At 41.4% G+C, this 17,599-nt stretch overlaps 1 protein-coding gene across 4 annotated transcripts in view; it reads right to left on the bottom strand.

Moving 5' to 3' along the window:
• Vps13b (vacuolar protein sorting 13 homolog B) overlaps positions 1 to 17,599 on the bottom strand; it is a 553,125-nt gene that overhangs the window by 154,055 nt on the left and 381,471 nt on the right. For all 4 annotated transcript variants that reach the window (XM_036207944.1, XM_036207941.1, XM_036207943.1 and 1 more), the window contains exon 36: positions 3,954 to 4,361. In XM_036207944.1, the coding sequence (XP_036063837.1) occupies positions 3,954 to 4,361 (408 nt within the window). The remainder of the gene's footprint in view (positions 1 to 3,953; positions 4,362 to 17,599) is intronic.

Genomic DNA, 17,599 nt, shown 5'->3' with positions numbered 1-17,599 from the left:
GATTTAACAGATAACAAAGAAATATTATTGACCTTTAAATATTTCAGAATATAAGATATAATTTCTAACTAAGGTTTGTCTTGTTACTGGTAAAACATTCCTAAGATTGCCTGTAGTATATACCAAGTTAAAAGAATACAAGCATTGCATCTTCTACAATTAGATGGCAAGGGCCCTTTCACTAAGACACATGAGCGAACTTAAGTATTCCAGCAGAAAGAGTAGTCAATCACAAGAGTCACTGCTGCTCAAAGCATCTGTGGAATGGGGTAACAGGAAGACTCAAGCCCCTTGAAATATTCTGTCCACAGGAGCACAGGAGTCCAAGAAGAGCTGGATGGCTTATTTTATTTATTTTTCTTAGGCAGAAAATATTCAACCACTTTACTTTGTTCTGCTAGATGAAGATGGGAATTCTTTTAGCAAGCTCAGTAAATAATTTGTAACTGTTCGTTTAAAATGAGAAAATGAATAGGAAAGCCCTCAGATTGTAGAAATATACTGATGATGTTAGAAGGAAAACATTAGCTTTCTTGTTTCATGCCTTTATTATTCCCTCTCCCCACATACTTTCCATAAGCTTCTAACAGCTTAGATGATAAAAAAAAAATCATTAGGCAAACTCATTTTTTCTGTCCTCGTGACAAGTGAGGGAACATGCCTACAGCACATTCCCAACGGTGTTTCTCTAAGAATTACTTAGCACATAGGACTTCTCTAGAAGTACAAATCTATTTCAGCTCTTAAATTAAAATTCATCTGGAAAGGACTGCTTTTCCCTGTTTATATAACATTGTCACATAAAGAGTGTTAAAAAATATTTCTCTAAAAATAGCCTGCGTAAGTTAGGGATTAGCAGAGCTCTGCTGCTGGAGCTGGTCCTTTGTAGTTTTTTCCACGATGTTCTTGCACAGTGTTTTTGAGTGTGTTTATTAAAGTCAGCACATCAAAAAGGATCAAAGAGAAAGTGAGTGAGAACCGAAGAAACCCCAAGTGTGCTGTCTCACTGGGGAGCTATGCAGATTCGGGTGAACAAGTGCAAAGTGTTGAGGTTTTAATGAAGAAATTTTCGGCAATTATTTTATCTTGAGTTCTTCTATAGGACACCATGTGTGCAGCAGATGCTGAACCGTGTGCAGTGCCATCCCTTCTCTCTGTTTAATAGCTCGTCTGAGATGACTACTTTGTCACTGGGCTCAATTTGGTTCAGCAAATAGTTTGAGAAGTGCAGCTGCTGCAGATGCTCACAATAGTTACACAAACTGTAAAATCAAAGACTCAGTTTAAGTATTTCTGCATTAGAGTCAACCTATAAAAATCTGACATTAATTCCATTGAGCTCAAAGATATACCATAAAAATTGGGTTGCATAGAGAACACCACCACTTGAAAACTACAAAAAGAAATATGACTACTAGTAGGGGTGTGCATGCGTGTGTGTGCGTGTGTGTGTGTGCGTGTGTGTGTGTGTGTGTGTGTGTGTGTGTGTGTGTGTGACTTTTTCATTTTTATCACTATACCTAATTGCCAGGCATGGTGCACATCTTTAATCCCAGAACCTGGGAAGACAGAGGCAGGTAGAGCTCTTAAGTTTGAGGCCAGCCTGGTCTACATAGTGAGTGCCAGGATAGCCAGGGCTGCATAGTAAGATTCTGTCTCAAAATAATACAAGTCAAAAAGAAACAAACAACAAAACAATTCCCCAACCCAAAAAAAGCAAAAGCAAAACAAAATAAAAAATTCCAAACTACACAAAAATACACATGTTTGTATTTCAAATAAACTGCAAAACATGCAATTTGAAACCATCAAACTACATAATTAAATTAATGTTAAATGCTTATTTTTTAAAAAAATATTGTTACAACTATATATATATATATATATATATATATATATATATATATATATATATATATATATATGTTGTGTGGTAACCCTGGTGTGAAGGGCAAGTTCAGGGCTAGGCTGGTTTCAAAGTGAGTTTGAGGGCAGCCTGGGCTCCAGAAAGAGAGCCTATCCCTCACTACTAACAAACAACAAAACCAAAAGTTATGCCAGGATCTCTCTCATAAATGCCCACAGCCGTCAGCAACAACTGGCACCTCTTCCCTCTTATCTAACTCACATACAACAGTTTTGCTGATTAAATTCTGTTGTGGTTTCAACATAGTAAATTCTTTTAATTGAATGACTGACTTCAATTTTGATTTAATGGGACATAAAAAACTGTTTTAAAATGTTTGCTGGACACTGCCCAGCAGAGTAATACCAAGTACGTTTTGGTCCAAGTGGAAGTTTCTATTTTCATGTTTAACAAGATAAAAAGGACATCAATTATAAGAGGGTTAAATAGTTTTTCTAATATAAAGGGGAAATTACAAAAAAAAAAAACCAACAGACCATTTGTATGGCCAAATGAAAGGTTTTCAATTGTATTGTAGAGAAAACAATTATGAAGCATAAATACCTTTAAAAGCGAATAAAATATGAGCAGCAAATGAATTCAGAGGAGTGAGGGCAAGAAAAAGCAGGCCCTGCTCTACAGACGCCCAGTCCAACGTCTTTAAAATTGCTCCTCTGTTTGGTCTTAACCTTTCCCTGCCATAATTAAGGGACAGGATTTAGGAAGGTATGAGGATGAGCACAGTGGACTCGACACTGTAGTGTCCAGGGTTAGAATCTCTCATGCCCCCAAACCCTGCATTTTTCATTTCTAACTTCAAAGACAAGAAAAACAGAGCTTTTAGCTGGGTTACAAATACTTCACTGAGGAAGAAAGAAGTCATCTATGTTTTGGCTTAAATTTATTACTACTCAACTATAAAAGTTAAAACAAACAAAAAAAACTCTTAGTGTGCTGTGCTCAAACTGGCTCTCTACAGTACAATCAGTCTCCAGTTGCCACTCAATTTACCTTTTGTATGCAGCTAGGATGCACACAGCTTACACACTCTCAGTCTCTCACAGGATTGTGGAAACTATATGGTTCCCTCCTGAGGCGTCTGGCACTTGGCTCTCAGCTTTCACAGCAGCAGTGTCTGTGATTGCAATGGTTAGTTCCTGCCTGTGTTGACTTTTCTCTTCACATACCTTGTGCCCACCTTTTCTGATTCAGTGTGAAAAAGCACATAACAACTTAGTCATAGTAGCAGAAGAGAAAAATGGAGATGTTGTGGCCAGCTAGCTTCCTGCCCCGCTCAGTTTTCAGCTGGCCGTTGCTGGGCGGAACAGGCTTAGCTGGCCGGAACAGGCTTAGCTGGCCAGGTGTTGCTGCCTGACAAAATGCCTCAGTGGCATTCTCGCTGACTTGAACTTTGGCTTGACACTTTGTGCAGCATACCTGCTGCCATGGCATTTCTCTTTCTAAAATGAATGGCTCCCAGTGATGCAGTGACTGCATCAGAATCACCTGCAAGGCTTACAAGACACAGATTATTGGGCTCTGTGCCCAGAGTCTGATTCAGTAGTCTGGGGTGGGGTCTCAGGGTCTCAGGTGATCTGATGTTCTGTTCCACAGACTGCACTGTGAAAAGCACTGTTCCAGTGCTTCAAAATGCCCGACATGCTGCTGTTCCGCCTTGGCCACTTCAACTAAAGAAAGCCAGGAACAAACAGTTCCAAAGACAGCTACAAGAATGTGCCTCAAGAGGTGGATAGGGCATTTTAGGGCTTGAAAATACCCCAGGCTCACAGAATTTATTAAAACAGATAGACAAACAACCTAAACAAAATGACAACAGCCCCAATCCAAACCAAACCAAACTGAACTGAACCAGCATCTTTGCAATAAGACCATAGGTGGGAAATGTTCCCAATCTCTAGTGAGTCTAAAACTTATTTCTACACAACACCAATCTTTAAAATGTTACATTTTCATACATTACATAGGATGCTGTCTTCTGTCCTCTGCCCTCCTCCCTCTGCCCCGCCCTCCTTCCTCTGCCACTTACCAGCTGCTCTTTGTGTTGCTTTGACACCAAGGCTTCCATTGAGGTTCGACAGTGATGCCAACACACATGGTGTATGAGGATGTGGGACAGTTTCCATGGAGACCACAATCTGGGTAGTATGGACAGAAACTTTTTGAAAGCAGGAAATGGCTCTCCACATGTTTTCCTGAAAAGAAGTCTTCTGTGCTTCATCACAGTGAACTTTGGGCTTAGACAGCTTTCCGCGGTAACATTTGGAGGTGGGAGGCTCATCCTTGTTCAGTACAATGTCTGGTGGGACTGAGGTCTCTTTGCTATGTGCAAAGCTGTGTGCCTTTTTAATCTTCTTTAAAAAGTGATGTATCTGATCCAGTTTGGTGAAACTCAAGTTTGTTTTCAAAGGCTTTGATACATCCAAGTTGATGTCAGCTACAAAAACAACAGCAGCAAAACCGTAAGAAACTTCCTGGAGCTCTAATTAAACACTCATCAAAGTGCCAGGGCACTGTGTTCTCTTACTTGTCACCTATTCTCGTGTAGTTGACCAAAGGAGCATTATTATAGAGCTGCTTAGTGGCCTAAACTACTGGCCACTCATGCAAGGCCCACATCGGGACAGGTCCTTCTACCCTCAGGTTCTATGGCACACTGAAGTAGGCTTCCCAGTTAGGTACCTATCTGAAACTGGCATTTGATCTCCCAAGGAAACAGAACTCCTCACAGGCCCAGAACAGTGTAGGACAAAATGTTAATCCTAAACATCATGGACCTCCAGACCAAGTTGCCTCCCTTATCTTCCTCCTTTACGAACTGTTATAAACTGAAGAGATTCTGGGACTTGCTGTACATTCTGTACTGATAAACACTGATGTGCATTACTCCAGTAAATGTTAAGTAGATGGAAATTTCTTAAAATCTATAGTCCAGTTGACATGTGTCACATGTCAGATGTCTTCAAACTGGCCTTATTACTTCTGTTTCCGGCTTCTTTTACCTTGCATGACCTAGGAAGGAACTGAACCAAGTGTCCTTGAGAGCATACCTGTGCATATCATCTTTTCCAGGTATGCAATCTTACCAGTCCAGGAATTAGTTTTTAGACACCTTATTGGCACATTCACATTCTAAGTTCAGAACATTACCATCACCACAGACAGACAGACAGACAAACTGACTACTTAGCAATCACTTATTACTTTTCTTCCACTCCTAGCCTCAAACTACCACTAAGCTCTGTTTTTGCATACTGCATACTGCAGGGGACACTGCATATAAATAGAACCATACAATATTGGATGTTTTCTGCCTTGCTTCCTTTATCTATCAACATGCTTTTGCGGTACACATCCATGTTAATTTTGATTGGCCTTGATTTGATTTCCCTAGTGATTTAATTTGTTGAATGCTTTCTCATGTACTTCTTGTCCATTTTGTATAAATGCTTGAAAAATATGTACTTAACTCTGCTCAATGTGTGTGTGTAGAGGGAGGGAGAGAGGGAGGGAGGGAGGGAGAGAGGGCGGGAGGGGGGGAGAGAGAGAGAGAGAGAGAGATGTGTGAACAGGTGCGTGTGGAGGGGCAGGCACCAGTGTGGAGCTCAGAGAACAAGTCAGGTACCCGTCCCCCTCTTCCCCTGGTTTTGAGCAGTCTCATTCCGCCTGCATAGGTCAAGCTAGTGCCCCACAATCTCACAAAGATTCTCCTGTGCTGGCTGCCATCTCCTAGTGCTGGAGGAACACCAGGATTACAGATGCATCAGACTTCACATGGCTTTATGTGAGCTGTGGGGACCTGAATGCCGATCCTCATGTTTGTGCAATAAGTGGTTTCCCCTTTTCATAATCTCCTCAGCCCCCAGATCTGCTAATTTTTAACAGTAATGCTTTTTTGTTCACTTGAAGGGTTTTTAAAGTCCTTATTCTAAGATACATGGTTTGTAAATATTTTATTCCATTAAGTTGGACTGTCTTTTCACTTTACTTTGGCTGCTTTTAGCATAGTACTTTCAGCTTTTCAACACTGAATATTTAAGTTTTGTGAGGCCCAACATATCCGTTATTTTGTTTATACTGTTTAACCTAAGATCACAGAAGTTTGTACCTATAATTTTTTTAAGAGGTTTATAGTTATCTCTCTTACATTTAGGTCTACGATCTTTGGTGAATCAATCTTTGTGTCTTGTATGAGATAGGGGTCTACTTCACTCTGGATGTGGATACTGAGTCAACCAGTAACATATGCTGCTAAAAGGTATTATTTGGGGTTCTACAGAAAACAATAGAGTAGTAGGATAAACATTGTAGGAAAAACAGATGTAGTTCAAATGGTTCACACATTTACTGCTCTGTCTACATAGCCCTTTATATGTGCCTCCAGAATCTGTGGCCTCATAGCAAGTAACACTGACTTTATCACAATGAGAATCAGAGAACAATTTTAGCAGATGATTATAACAGTGAGACCAAATAAAACTAAAGTTTATAAGTTGTGTGCCCCCCCCCCCCCCGCACCTTCCTGGTTTTATATCAAGAAACTTGAACTTAAAAGTACTCATTCTGTACCCATAGCAACAACTTAGTCACTTATCCAGGAGGTTGCCCAGACAGGCCCACTAAGTCAAATGGTAGACCTAAGGGATCCATTTTTCTCTGAATGCAGATTGGTATAACATGCATGAAGGGTAGACATAGAGTAGTCAACTATTACCTTGAGATGGATCCCCATCTCTCAGCTATCACTGTATTCCCAGAACACAGATGAAAATTATTTATAACCCTGGCTACTTGCCTAACTTGTCTTTTGAGACTGAACCAGCTCTTATTTCTAGGCCACCTTTCATAACCCCTGTTGCTAAGTGCAGAGCATCTCATCACTGCTTCCAGAATCTCCAGTGCTTTTGCTAGACACTATTGTACATTTGCCCAGTGAACTGCGATTGATGGGGAAGCAGCTGTCTTACATCTCAGTGTACTGAGCACCTAGACTATTGCTTGTGTTGAATGAAAAAGGTGTAAGAAGAAAACGAACACATCATGTAATTGAACTGACAAAGGACCTTCCATCAGCTCCTCTCTGCTGTGCTGTCACCTGTGCTAGTCAACAGCTTACAATCAGTCAACCACATGGTTCAGACTCTGACTTTCTAGTTCCCCATTCTACTTTCCTTCCTCACTCCCAATCAAACTACCAAATAAGTTGTGCCAATTTGACTTCTAAAACATTCCTTGACTTCAATCTCCACCTCTCCAGTATGTCCACCACTCCTCATTTTCCTCCCCATCTATTAGAAAGTCTACTAACTAATTTCTCTGCCTAGGCATTTCCTTTAATCCAGTGCCACAGAGCAGTTTTCAAAGTACTTGTTTTGGGTGTGATCCTGGTAGGTGCACCTATAGGAAGCATAGGAAGACCTGAGTGAGTGGAGTCCTCAGTGAATGTACATTGTTGACATGGTCATAGCCAAGTTAAGGACTCCAAGGCCTTAGACCCATGGGGCATTACAAAGTAGTTTCCATGCAAGGGCCAGGCTGAAGAGGGGTGGCAAAGCTCTTCTCAATTCAAGTGAGTGTTTGTGAACAATTGATCAGCATGTGCAAACACTAGCAACTGCAGCTTTCTTCCTCCACACGTTTACAACTGGAGGCTGCTTGATACAGAGACTTCCTACAGAGGCACGCTGAACAGTCCCTCTGCACTGTACCCAGTAAACATGCTGTGGTTCTAGGCTGTGGTGATGGCAGAGCCCCAGATAATCCTAGCTTTACTGTATGTGTCTGTATTTTCTTAATTCCTTCTCCTCCCCTAGCCAGGGTGCTAGGACCCGAGCTGTACAGGTAATGACATTTACCTCTGCTGACTCTTTACCGACTCCTATTTATTTATGACATAAAAATCCAACCCATTATGATAGAAGAAAAACAATCTTGCCTTTAAGCTGTAGATCCTGCTTGGCTCAGTATGTAGAATCTACTTCTCCTGATCCTTACCATGCACCAGGCATTTGTTCTTGTGTATAATGTATCTCTGCTATGTCTCTATAATCTGCAATGTTCAAATACTGCTTAGCACTTTCTTTAAGTTCATTCACAAGGTGAAGCATGTGTTCCTCCTTGGGGTTCTATGTATGCATACTGTCTTTCTCTGAGCTATATGTCCTGCTATGTAAGAGGACCCTAACTAGACATCCTTCATCCTCAGTACACTGTACCAGGCCTCAAATAGCATGAAACCCATGTTTGGTCTTTTTGTAGTCGAACATTTCAGAAATACTAATCTGGTTCTGTGGCAGGCAGATTTCTAATAATGAACTCCCCTCCAAAGATTCCCATCCCCTGGCTACTGAATTAGATACTGAATATAGGTACTGCTGTACTGTAAAGAGAGTCTGTGCTTATGCTCCAGGTCCCCAGTTAGATAAGGAGATTATCTAGAGGGGCTGATGTAATCAGATGTGCCTTGGAAAGGGCACATCAAAGATAAGACGGAAAGTTAGAGACGTGAAGCCTGAAAAAGGTGAGAAGAAACATGTGACCCTACAGTTGGACAAAAGCTAACCAGGACTTGGAGACCTCCCTCCTACAAACACAAGGAATAGCTGGAATGAGTTTAGAAGCAAGTTCTCTTTAGGAAGTCTCCATATGACTGCTGATCCCAAATGACGCACACATTTAGCAGAGAACCAGCTGAACCTACCTAGAAACAACTACAGTTCATGAGAGTCTAAATTCACATTTGTTGTAATTTGTTATATATCGATAAAAATAGAAATTCCATATGGCTGCTTACCCACACATAACATATCCAGGTCCTAATGTGAATATAAATCAAGTTTCTAGGTCTATGAAAATTGGCTTTAGTTTGTTTTACCCATTCTCCCATAGCAAAGTTATGAAACATGCCTTAAGTATATAATGCGTGTTTCCCTTTGTCATGACTTTACTCCTTCAATACTGTTCAGGAACCCAGGGAAGATGGAACCCTGTCTCTCCCACCAGAAAGACCACAACTCTAAAATCTCCAGAGATAGCTATTTGGAAGATTCTGAAAAGCAAATGGTAAATGAAAGAAAGAAATACAGAATTCAAAACATTATCGAAGTGGGGCTGAGTGCTCCTTGTATTCTCCCACCGCTGGCTTGGAACAGCAGCAGCCTCAAACCCAGGCATGACTGCCATGTGCAACAGAGGGGCAGAACTTTGAGACTTCTCGTCCAGGCTCCAGAGGAACTCGGGCGCTCCTTTCCTCTCTTCTTTTCTGTGCTCCAGAAACAGAAGGAGAAAGGCCACTTTTGAAGTAACTTTATGGAACTGCCATTCCTGACATGAGAAACTCACATCAACATCTCTCAGGAACAGAGACACAAAAATCCACAATCAAGGGCCAGTGTGATGGCTCAGTGGGCAAGTTATCCTCTGATTTCCACATGTACATGTGCGTGCATGTGCATGCACACACATACACAATATGTAATAAAAATTTTCAAAATTCTACAACCAAGTGTAGTTTATTCAGGAACTTGAAGGCTGGATTAACTAAATTAAAAGCCTAGAGAGAAAAAAGATCAATTGATGAAGAAAAAAAAATATTGTAAAGTCCAATATTTATTCAATTCAAGAACTCCTAAGCAAGATATCAACAGAGAGCAATATTTTACTCTGATACATGTCATATACAATATGTCTAGAGCTAGCATCATAATTATGAGAGACGAAATGCTTTCTCCATGAGATCAGGAACTAGCTAAGGATGTTATGCCCATCTCACTACTCATTGCTTCATATCGGAAATCATACCCAAAATAAGAAGAGAAAAAGAAAAGGTATATAGATTGTAAAGGAAAAAAGAAAGACAATGCTTATTTGTAGATGACATGATTGTTACATGTTGAAACACATTATAAAAAGCTGGGCATGACTATGTGTACCCATAATGTCACCCCTGAAAGGTGAATACAGGCAGATCCTCAGGGTTCTCTGGTGACCCAGCTTAGCTAAAAATGATCCCTAGCACCCATGTAAAAAAGCTGGTGTGGTGGGTAGGTAGAGGCAGGAGGGTCCCTGGGCCTTGCTGGCTATCCAGTGTAGCTGAATTGGCAAGGTCCTGGTTCTGTGACAGACATGGTCTTTGAAAAAAAAAAAAAATAATGTGGAGAGTGACCAAGGAAGAGACTTCTGGCTTCCACATGTACCTGCATCCATACCAGCACATATGTAAGCATATATACAAACATACACACAGGTACAAAGATAAAATAGACTTGGAACAGGGTGTGCGTTTCAATAATCATAACACAGAATCCAAAAAGGTTACAAACAAATATTGCCCGATGATTTCTGAAAAAGTCACAAAAGCAATTAAATGGAATAAAGAGAGTAGTATTAGCAAGTTTGTTAGCTAAGTATACAAAAAGAAAAAAAGTACTTTGATCTCAAACCTCATTCAAAAACTAGCTTAAAGTGTGTAATGGATTTAAGAATGAGGTATAATATAGAATTTTTGAGAAATGTAGGTGAGTCTTCAAGTTTTAGAGATAAGATACAATTCTTGTAGGTGGCATACAAAAGCATGACTCACATTAAAATTTATAAACCAAATTAAAATTTTTATATACAGTAATAAATGGTAGTATAAGAGAATGGCAGTATAATATGTAGTAGTAAGAGGAGTATGTGGCTCTGTTTAAGAGGCTTATGCAGTTAGGTCTTATTAAAACACTTAGCTCAATGACTACTGAGTATCTGATGGGTAACAGGATAGATTTACCCCCTCCATTTCAATATTTGAGTCTCACATATATATAACAAAGGCTGATAAAATGGGCTTACACAAGCTTGTGGGTCAAGCAGAGCCACATCAGGGCCAAGTGTTAGCTCACTTCTCACTGAGCCAGACTTCTCCCAGGCAGTGAATACTCAGAGTCTCAGTGTGCTTTTCAAGCTAAGTTTCTACTTCCCCCAGAGTCCACACAAGATAATTCAACATTTATTCTGAATCATAAATGATGAGGTCATGGTGGCCCCTTTTCAGAATCTGAGAATGATGCAATACCATTTCTAAATGTTAGGAAAATTATAGGGCTATTATTAAATTTATTAATATCAAAAGATGTAGCAGATGAAAATTAGTTAAACCCAAGTCGATTTAGTCAATAAAACTCAAAATCAAGGTCAGTTTGGTGGAGTCTCAGTTTATCATGGGAATAGTTTTAAACACATTGTGATCATATTATAAAATAAATGCTAAACACAGGCTTTTGTTCATCAGTAGAGTTCAAATCCTTATTAATTCAGAAAAAGAAATGTATACTAAAAATCCAGTCATTTTGGCAGTATTCAACTCTACATGTATCTGAGTTGTATAATTGACCTTACTTTACTGAATATGACTTTTTTTGGAATACTCTGAAGTTAGAAAGACACATTTCCTCAGATGAAAGGATGGTCTACACAGTCTTATTCACAAATAATAGCACAAAAGTGCGAAGGCAAATGTGTAATTAATTAGTCTTATGAGAGACTCCAAGAGGCCAGCCTGCGTACATGACCAGCAAGGCCTCGATCTGGGGCAGAAACAGGACAGTCTGAGCAGCACCATGGGACATGCTTACTTATATGTGCTTATGTTTAAACATAGAAAAATAAAAATAAAAATTGGGCCATCCACTTTTGTTATTTAAATTGATAAAATACAGTAACCTCATCACCAACGGAGACACAGTGGGGCTTATACAGAATAATGCTACATAAAAACCATAAACATAACTAGACTCAGCACAGACTGTTAATGTGGGCTTTATTCCAATTATTATCAGATTCTTGGACTTGAGAGCTTTGAATTTTTTCATAATCTTTACTGAACTGTAATAAATGGACTATTTTCAAAGTTCAGATTTTAGGAAAATACAGCAATAATAGAATGTCCCAGCTGAGTCACCTTGTCTGCCAGATCAAGTTTCTAACCAAGCCTGGAACGTATTTTGTATCTTTAAGTTACCAAATGAACCCATGGCTGTCAATTATTAGATCCTAATTGCCCCTCCAAACTTTCTGAGCAGCTACCAGGAAACAGAACGGAGGACTGACTACTCAGTTAGAAGGAGTCTGGACCACTACAAATAATGACAGTCACCCCACGCTTCTGTCACCATGATCAGACTGCAGTAACGAGAACAGAGTGGCAGTCAAACCCAGGGTGACTCTGCTCAGTTTACGGTAATGCACACCTTGTGGGGACCAAACACCAACTGGAAAAGGTTCCTGAAAACAGTTCCAGCCAGTTTCTCACTGAAAATGTTCCAACTTGACTTGACCCATAGTCATCATATTACTTACATTTATGATGTATTATGAAATCTCTTACCAAAAACCCAATGGGTTCAATATGGCTTGTTACACTCAAATGGGAACATCTACGAAGGAAAGCTTCTTTGTTAAGTGTTCCTTCTTTTGGAATTTTACTTGCAAAAGAAACAATTTTATTTTAGACAAGTAAAGCTTAGTGGAAACATGCACACGTGGGTGGCTGCACAGATGGGGCAGTGGGAACCCTAGCCCTGGGCCAGGGAGGCAAGTACACAACACAGGATTTACAAATGCATTATCTAGCTTGACTTGCTGGATAATTTTAATAAAATCTTTTTATTGCTTAGCTATAACGCACTCTCCTCTTATTACTTGCTCATATACATTTTCTCTTGCTCAGTAATTCAAATTCTGATTTTTGTTACATTGTTCAAACAAATATATTCCTGGTGACAGTGGACAATGGAGATTGTATAGTCAGAGGACAGACCTTGAAACCAGAAAGCTGCTGAAGACAGTGAAATCCATGTGTCTTCACTGAAGATGTGACATGTAAGGTCTTCAGTAGCGGCAAACCTGAGTGCACCAATTAATGGCAGCACAATGGGTGTGACTGGGTATGTTCTGTCTGTGTGCTGATGCCGGACTGGCAACACTGAACTCAATCAGCCAGCAGTGCTCCTCAGTACTTTCACTGTGATCTAGCACCATGACTACTAGGGAGATTATTTAGCTATTCATTTTATGATGAAGCACTGTCTTTTTATTTGATTCCTTGTCCTACCTCAAACCACAATATAGAAATTATGATTAGGTGATTGCACTGGTTTTCTAACATGAATGTATTGGACTAACTAAACTCAACTAGTGAGCCTCCCCTCAGGGAAGCCTATACAAGGGCATGACTGTTAATTTTGATTGCCAGTCTGAGTGGAGGCCTGGTGCTATACAGCTGTGGGAGCTTCCATGAGGTGTTTCTGGGGAGCACTGGCTGAGGCGGGAGAGGAGGGTGTATGGAGAACTTCTCTGAAAGGGAGCAGCACTATCCCGTGGACTGGGGGTTCTGCCCTGGTAAGAAGGGGAATGAGAAAGTCGGCTGGATCCAGCACCCCCTTTCCTCTGCTAGTAGACTCATGGAGATGTGAGGGGCAACCTCCATCATCACGGACAGGAGCTGCTCCTGCGGTCACGCCTGCCCTGACAGACAGACCACATGCCTGAGCTGGAGCCAAGATAAACCTGTCCTTCCTGAGGTTTTTTGTGTCAGGCACCCTGGTTCTGTGGCAAGAAAAGGAACCAGTAAGGGGCTAAGCGTGTCCACTCCACTAGTCTTGGCAGTTCCTCTGGTGCCTGTGTCTTTTGTCCAGCTTGTTGCTCTCAACAGTCGCATGGATTCATCTTTAGGGAGAAGGAACAAACCTGGAGGGAGCCAAACACTGTTCTGAGGTAAGTTTACAGTTTTGTGAAATGTATCTTCTCAGCAGCTTGTGAAGTGAGCATCACTGAGATCATAGTGAATGCACAGGAAGGACATGACTGTCGGAGGAAACAGACAGAGACTACAATGGGGTAGAGGGGGGTTAGACACACACGGGGAAAAGAACAGGGAGCGTGAGTTCCCAGGGACTCCAAGTGTCAAGAGAGGCTCCTACTATGAAATGATACAACAATCTGAACATCTTAAAACAAAGTTTAAAATAATAGCATATAATACCAACAAAATAGCCATCATTGGGATGAGATAGAAAACCAATTCACTTTTGAAATGGATAAATAAGGAGAATGAATTAAGCACTTATTCTGATTTTTGATGACAGATATCACAAAGTAACCAAATAGCAGATGACTCTTTACAGCATATGACAGCTAAAATAAATACATCAAAGAGAAGAGCAAGAACCCGGAAACCGGTATTGACAATCTCTCAAGAATGTAGGCATTGAGGACCAGTGACTGCAAACATCATACAAAGATCTCTTCAGATACCGTTTGTATCCTGACAGAACAGCACAAAACTTCTGACAACAGTCTCACTTAAACAAGCAAACAGCAATCAGACTAAACACAAACAAACAAAACACAATTTACATTAGGAAATGCAGGGGAAGGGACAGAGGGGCAGGGGTGAGGGAGTTCTGACTGGTACACTGAGGGCAGTGGGGAGGAGGTCCAGACTCAGGAGACTGGCAGGAGAGGCTGACTAGAAGCAGAGGGACAGGACTGCTGAGTAGGAATTCAGAGGCAGGGCTCCTGGGAAGCTGCCTGAGTAGGGCCTGGGGCACAGGCCCACACAGGGAAGAAGGAAGTACAGCGCATGACCACTTCAGGACCTGCATAAAAGGAGAGTGAATCAGAGAGAACAGCACAGTGGGGAGCGGACACAGGAACAATGCCTCAGCACTGGAAGTTGTAAAGAAATTTGAACACTGCAGAAATGGAAAAGATGAGCAAGAGGAAGGGTAAAAATGACTCGATTTGATGTGAGTGTTTCAATAGTGAAACACACTCCTCAGATAGATGGAGAAGCAGTCTGAGAATTGGGGAGTAAGTCAAGACTAAAGAGGGGCATTTAGAAGCAGTCTGAGAATTGGGGAGTAAGTCAAGACTAAAGAGGGGCATTTAGAAGTCGCTCAAGTAAAAGGACAGCTGAGGTTAGTGTACACAGATCAGAGGACCCAGGACTGTGCCCTGGGAAGGCAGGGGAAAGCTGCAGAAGCACAAGTTAGGAGCTGTTCCTGATTCTCTGCTCTTCCTTCCTAGCCTACTCCACGTTCCTAGTCACTCTCATTCTCCTGCATAAGGGAATAAACTCTGACAGAATTAAGCTCCGGGAAACAGTGAGAAAGTGTAAACAACTGCCCTGTACTACGTCACAGATGCTCACTGCTACCTCAAACCCCAGAGCAGCATTTGCAATCTTGGGGTCCTATTGCTGAGTGAGTAGCAGAGACTCCCCTAGAGGCATCACTATCAGCCCTGCAGAGAGGACTTAGGCTCCTCCCTCAATGTGCACTGCTGACTCCATGAAGAACAACTGTTACTAAAAGCAATTTCCTGAAATCAAAAGCTAAAAGGCTTATTTAAAAAAATCATTTTGCTTCTTCATGTACACATGCACAATTTGGTTAACCCTTCCTCTGCCTCATCCCTATCATGCCCTAACTGCTTGATCCTTTCTGACCCTAGTACCCTCCTCTCCACTTTCCTCACTTATAATCTATTAGCCCCTTTGGAAAATGCATTGCCAACCCAAGTAAAAATTGTAACAAAAGGAAAGAGTAGTCTGGCCATGGTGGCGCACGCCTTTAATCTCAGCACTCGGGAGACAGAGGCAGGCGGATCTCTGTGAATTCGAGGCCAGCCTGGTCTACAAAGCTAGTTCCAGAAAAGGCGCAAAGCTACACAGAGAAACCCTGTCTTGAAAAACCAAACCAAACAAAAAACAAACAAACAAAACAAGGAGAGAGTACAACAGATGTGATATGAAAGAATTGGGAAAAGCAAAACTGAGAACTAAGTGGGGGTAGATTAGGGGGACAGAGGAAATGTAAGGTAGGGAGTAGACTAACCAAAGTTAAGGACGAATGAAGAAAACAAGCTACTAATTAATAAGCTAATCAAGTCATGTTCTTTAAAAACTGGAGTTTGAATAGAGGTTCTCTCATGGGTGAACACTATTGTTCCTGGAAGACATGGGTTAGTAGATGAAAACCTCATGCCACACACAGGTTGCCCTCCTCATCCCATACAAGACAGACTATTGCCACATCATTGGTGCACATCACTACTAGATAGTAAGACCCTATTTCCAGAAACACCCAATACTTCTGTTGCAGGACGCAGAAAAATCAAAGTGAACTGACCAGAAAACTCTCTCCCTGCAGGTTAGCTTTCAGACAGCTAGAAAGTGCTCTCTAGGTTGCTGGGGGAGGAAAGACATCGGTAGTCTTACTCGGACTGGACTCTACAGACCACAACAACAACCTGTCATGTAAGCAAGATGTGCATTGGTACAGCAGTCAAAAGACAATTTACAGGAGCAGTGAACTCCCTCATGACTGGATCTGAGGTCTGCTCCACAGGAGAGAATTCATGCCTGGTCCTACAAACATGGTCAAAACCCAAGGCTAGTGAAGTTATAGGCCCTAAGGGAGAACTTATTCATGGCCATGTAATCAAACTCCCCAATAAATATTTATTTATATCTATAGATCTGTGCTGCTCTTAACTTAGCTAGGAAACTTTTTACTGAAGAGGGTAGTGGTTAGTGCAGAGAAGCTTTGCTGTTCAACATGCTCAGCCATGGCTGGGGCATAAGAAAGAAGGGGAGGACAGAGTGTAAGAGTGAGAGACTGGGGAGCACTGTGAAACACGGGCCTCTAGACAGGGCTGCTACCCACAGGAACTTACTGGTGGTATTGTGTTCCCTGAAATATTGTGCAGGCTAATAAACTTATCTGGGGTCAGAGAACAGGACAGCCACAATATTAAACATGAGAATAGGCAGTGGTAGCACATGCCTTCAATCCTAGCATTCCAGAGACAGAAATCCCTGTGGATTTCTGTGAGTTCGAGGCCACAGTGGAAATAGCCAGGCATGGTGACTCACGCCTTTAATCCCAGAAAGCGAGCCTTTAATCCCAGGGAGTGGGGGCAGAAAGAGAAAGATTATATAAGGCGTGAAGACCAGAAACTAGCAGCATTTGGCTGGTTCAGCATTTGGCTGGTTAAGCTTTTATGCTTTGGAGCAACACAGTTCAGCTGAGATTCATTCTGGATGAGGACTCAGAGGCATCCAGTCTGAGGAAACAAGACCAGCTGAGGAACTGGCGAGGTGAGGAAGCTGTGGCTTGTTCTGTCTCTCTGATCTTCCAGCATTCACCCCAAAACATGGCTCCAGGTTTGATTTTATTAATAGACCTTCTAACAATCCTTCTACAGTAGTTTGGTTACCTACACGGGATCTCTACATCATCAAGAGAGTGACAATTCCAGCATGGAATGGGGAGATGCTCCCAATGCCAAGAAGTGACTAGCAGCTGACAGTTTCTGGAAGAATCACTTTTCTTCGGGGGAAACACCCCTAGTTGCCCATACTCCTGTGGATGACCTCAAGCCCATGCACATGTGGGCAGCACTAATTAGACTTAGCAGGTTGCTAAAATAAAAAAGACAAAGTTGGGAACATGATATGTTGGGAGGCGGTAATAGGAGGGATATGAATAGAGATATATTGCATATATGTATATAATTTTCAAAAAGGAATGTCTCTTATTAAAAATCACTCATTTTCACAGATATGGTGGTTCACACCATTAATTCCAGCACTTGGGAGGCAGAGGCAGGCAGATTCCTGTGATTTCAAGG

This window comes from Onychomys torridus, chromosome 16 (assembly GCF_903995425.1).
Source record: "Onychomys torridus chromosome 16, mOncTor1.1, whole genome shotgun sequence".
NCBI lineage: Eukaryota > Metazoa > Chordata > Mammalia > Rodentia > Cricetidae > Onychomys > Onychomys torridus.
The sequence above is the reverse complement of the archived record's forward strand: the minus strand, read 5'-3'. Positions and strand labels throughout refer to the sequence as shown.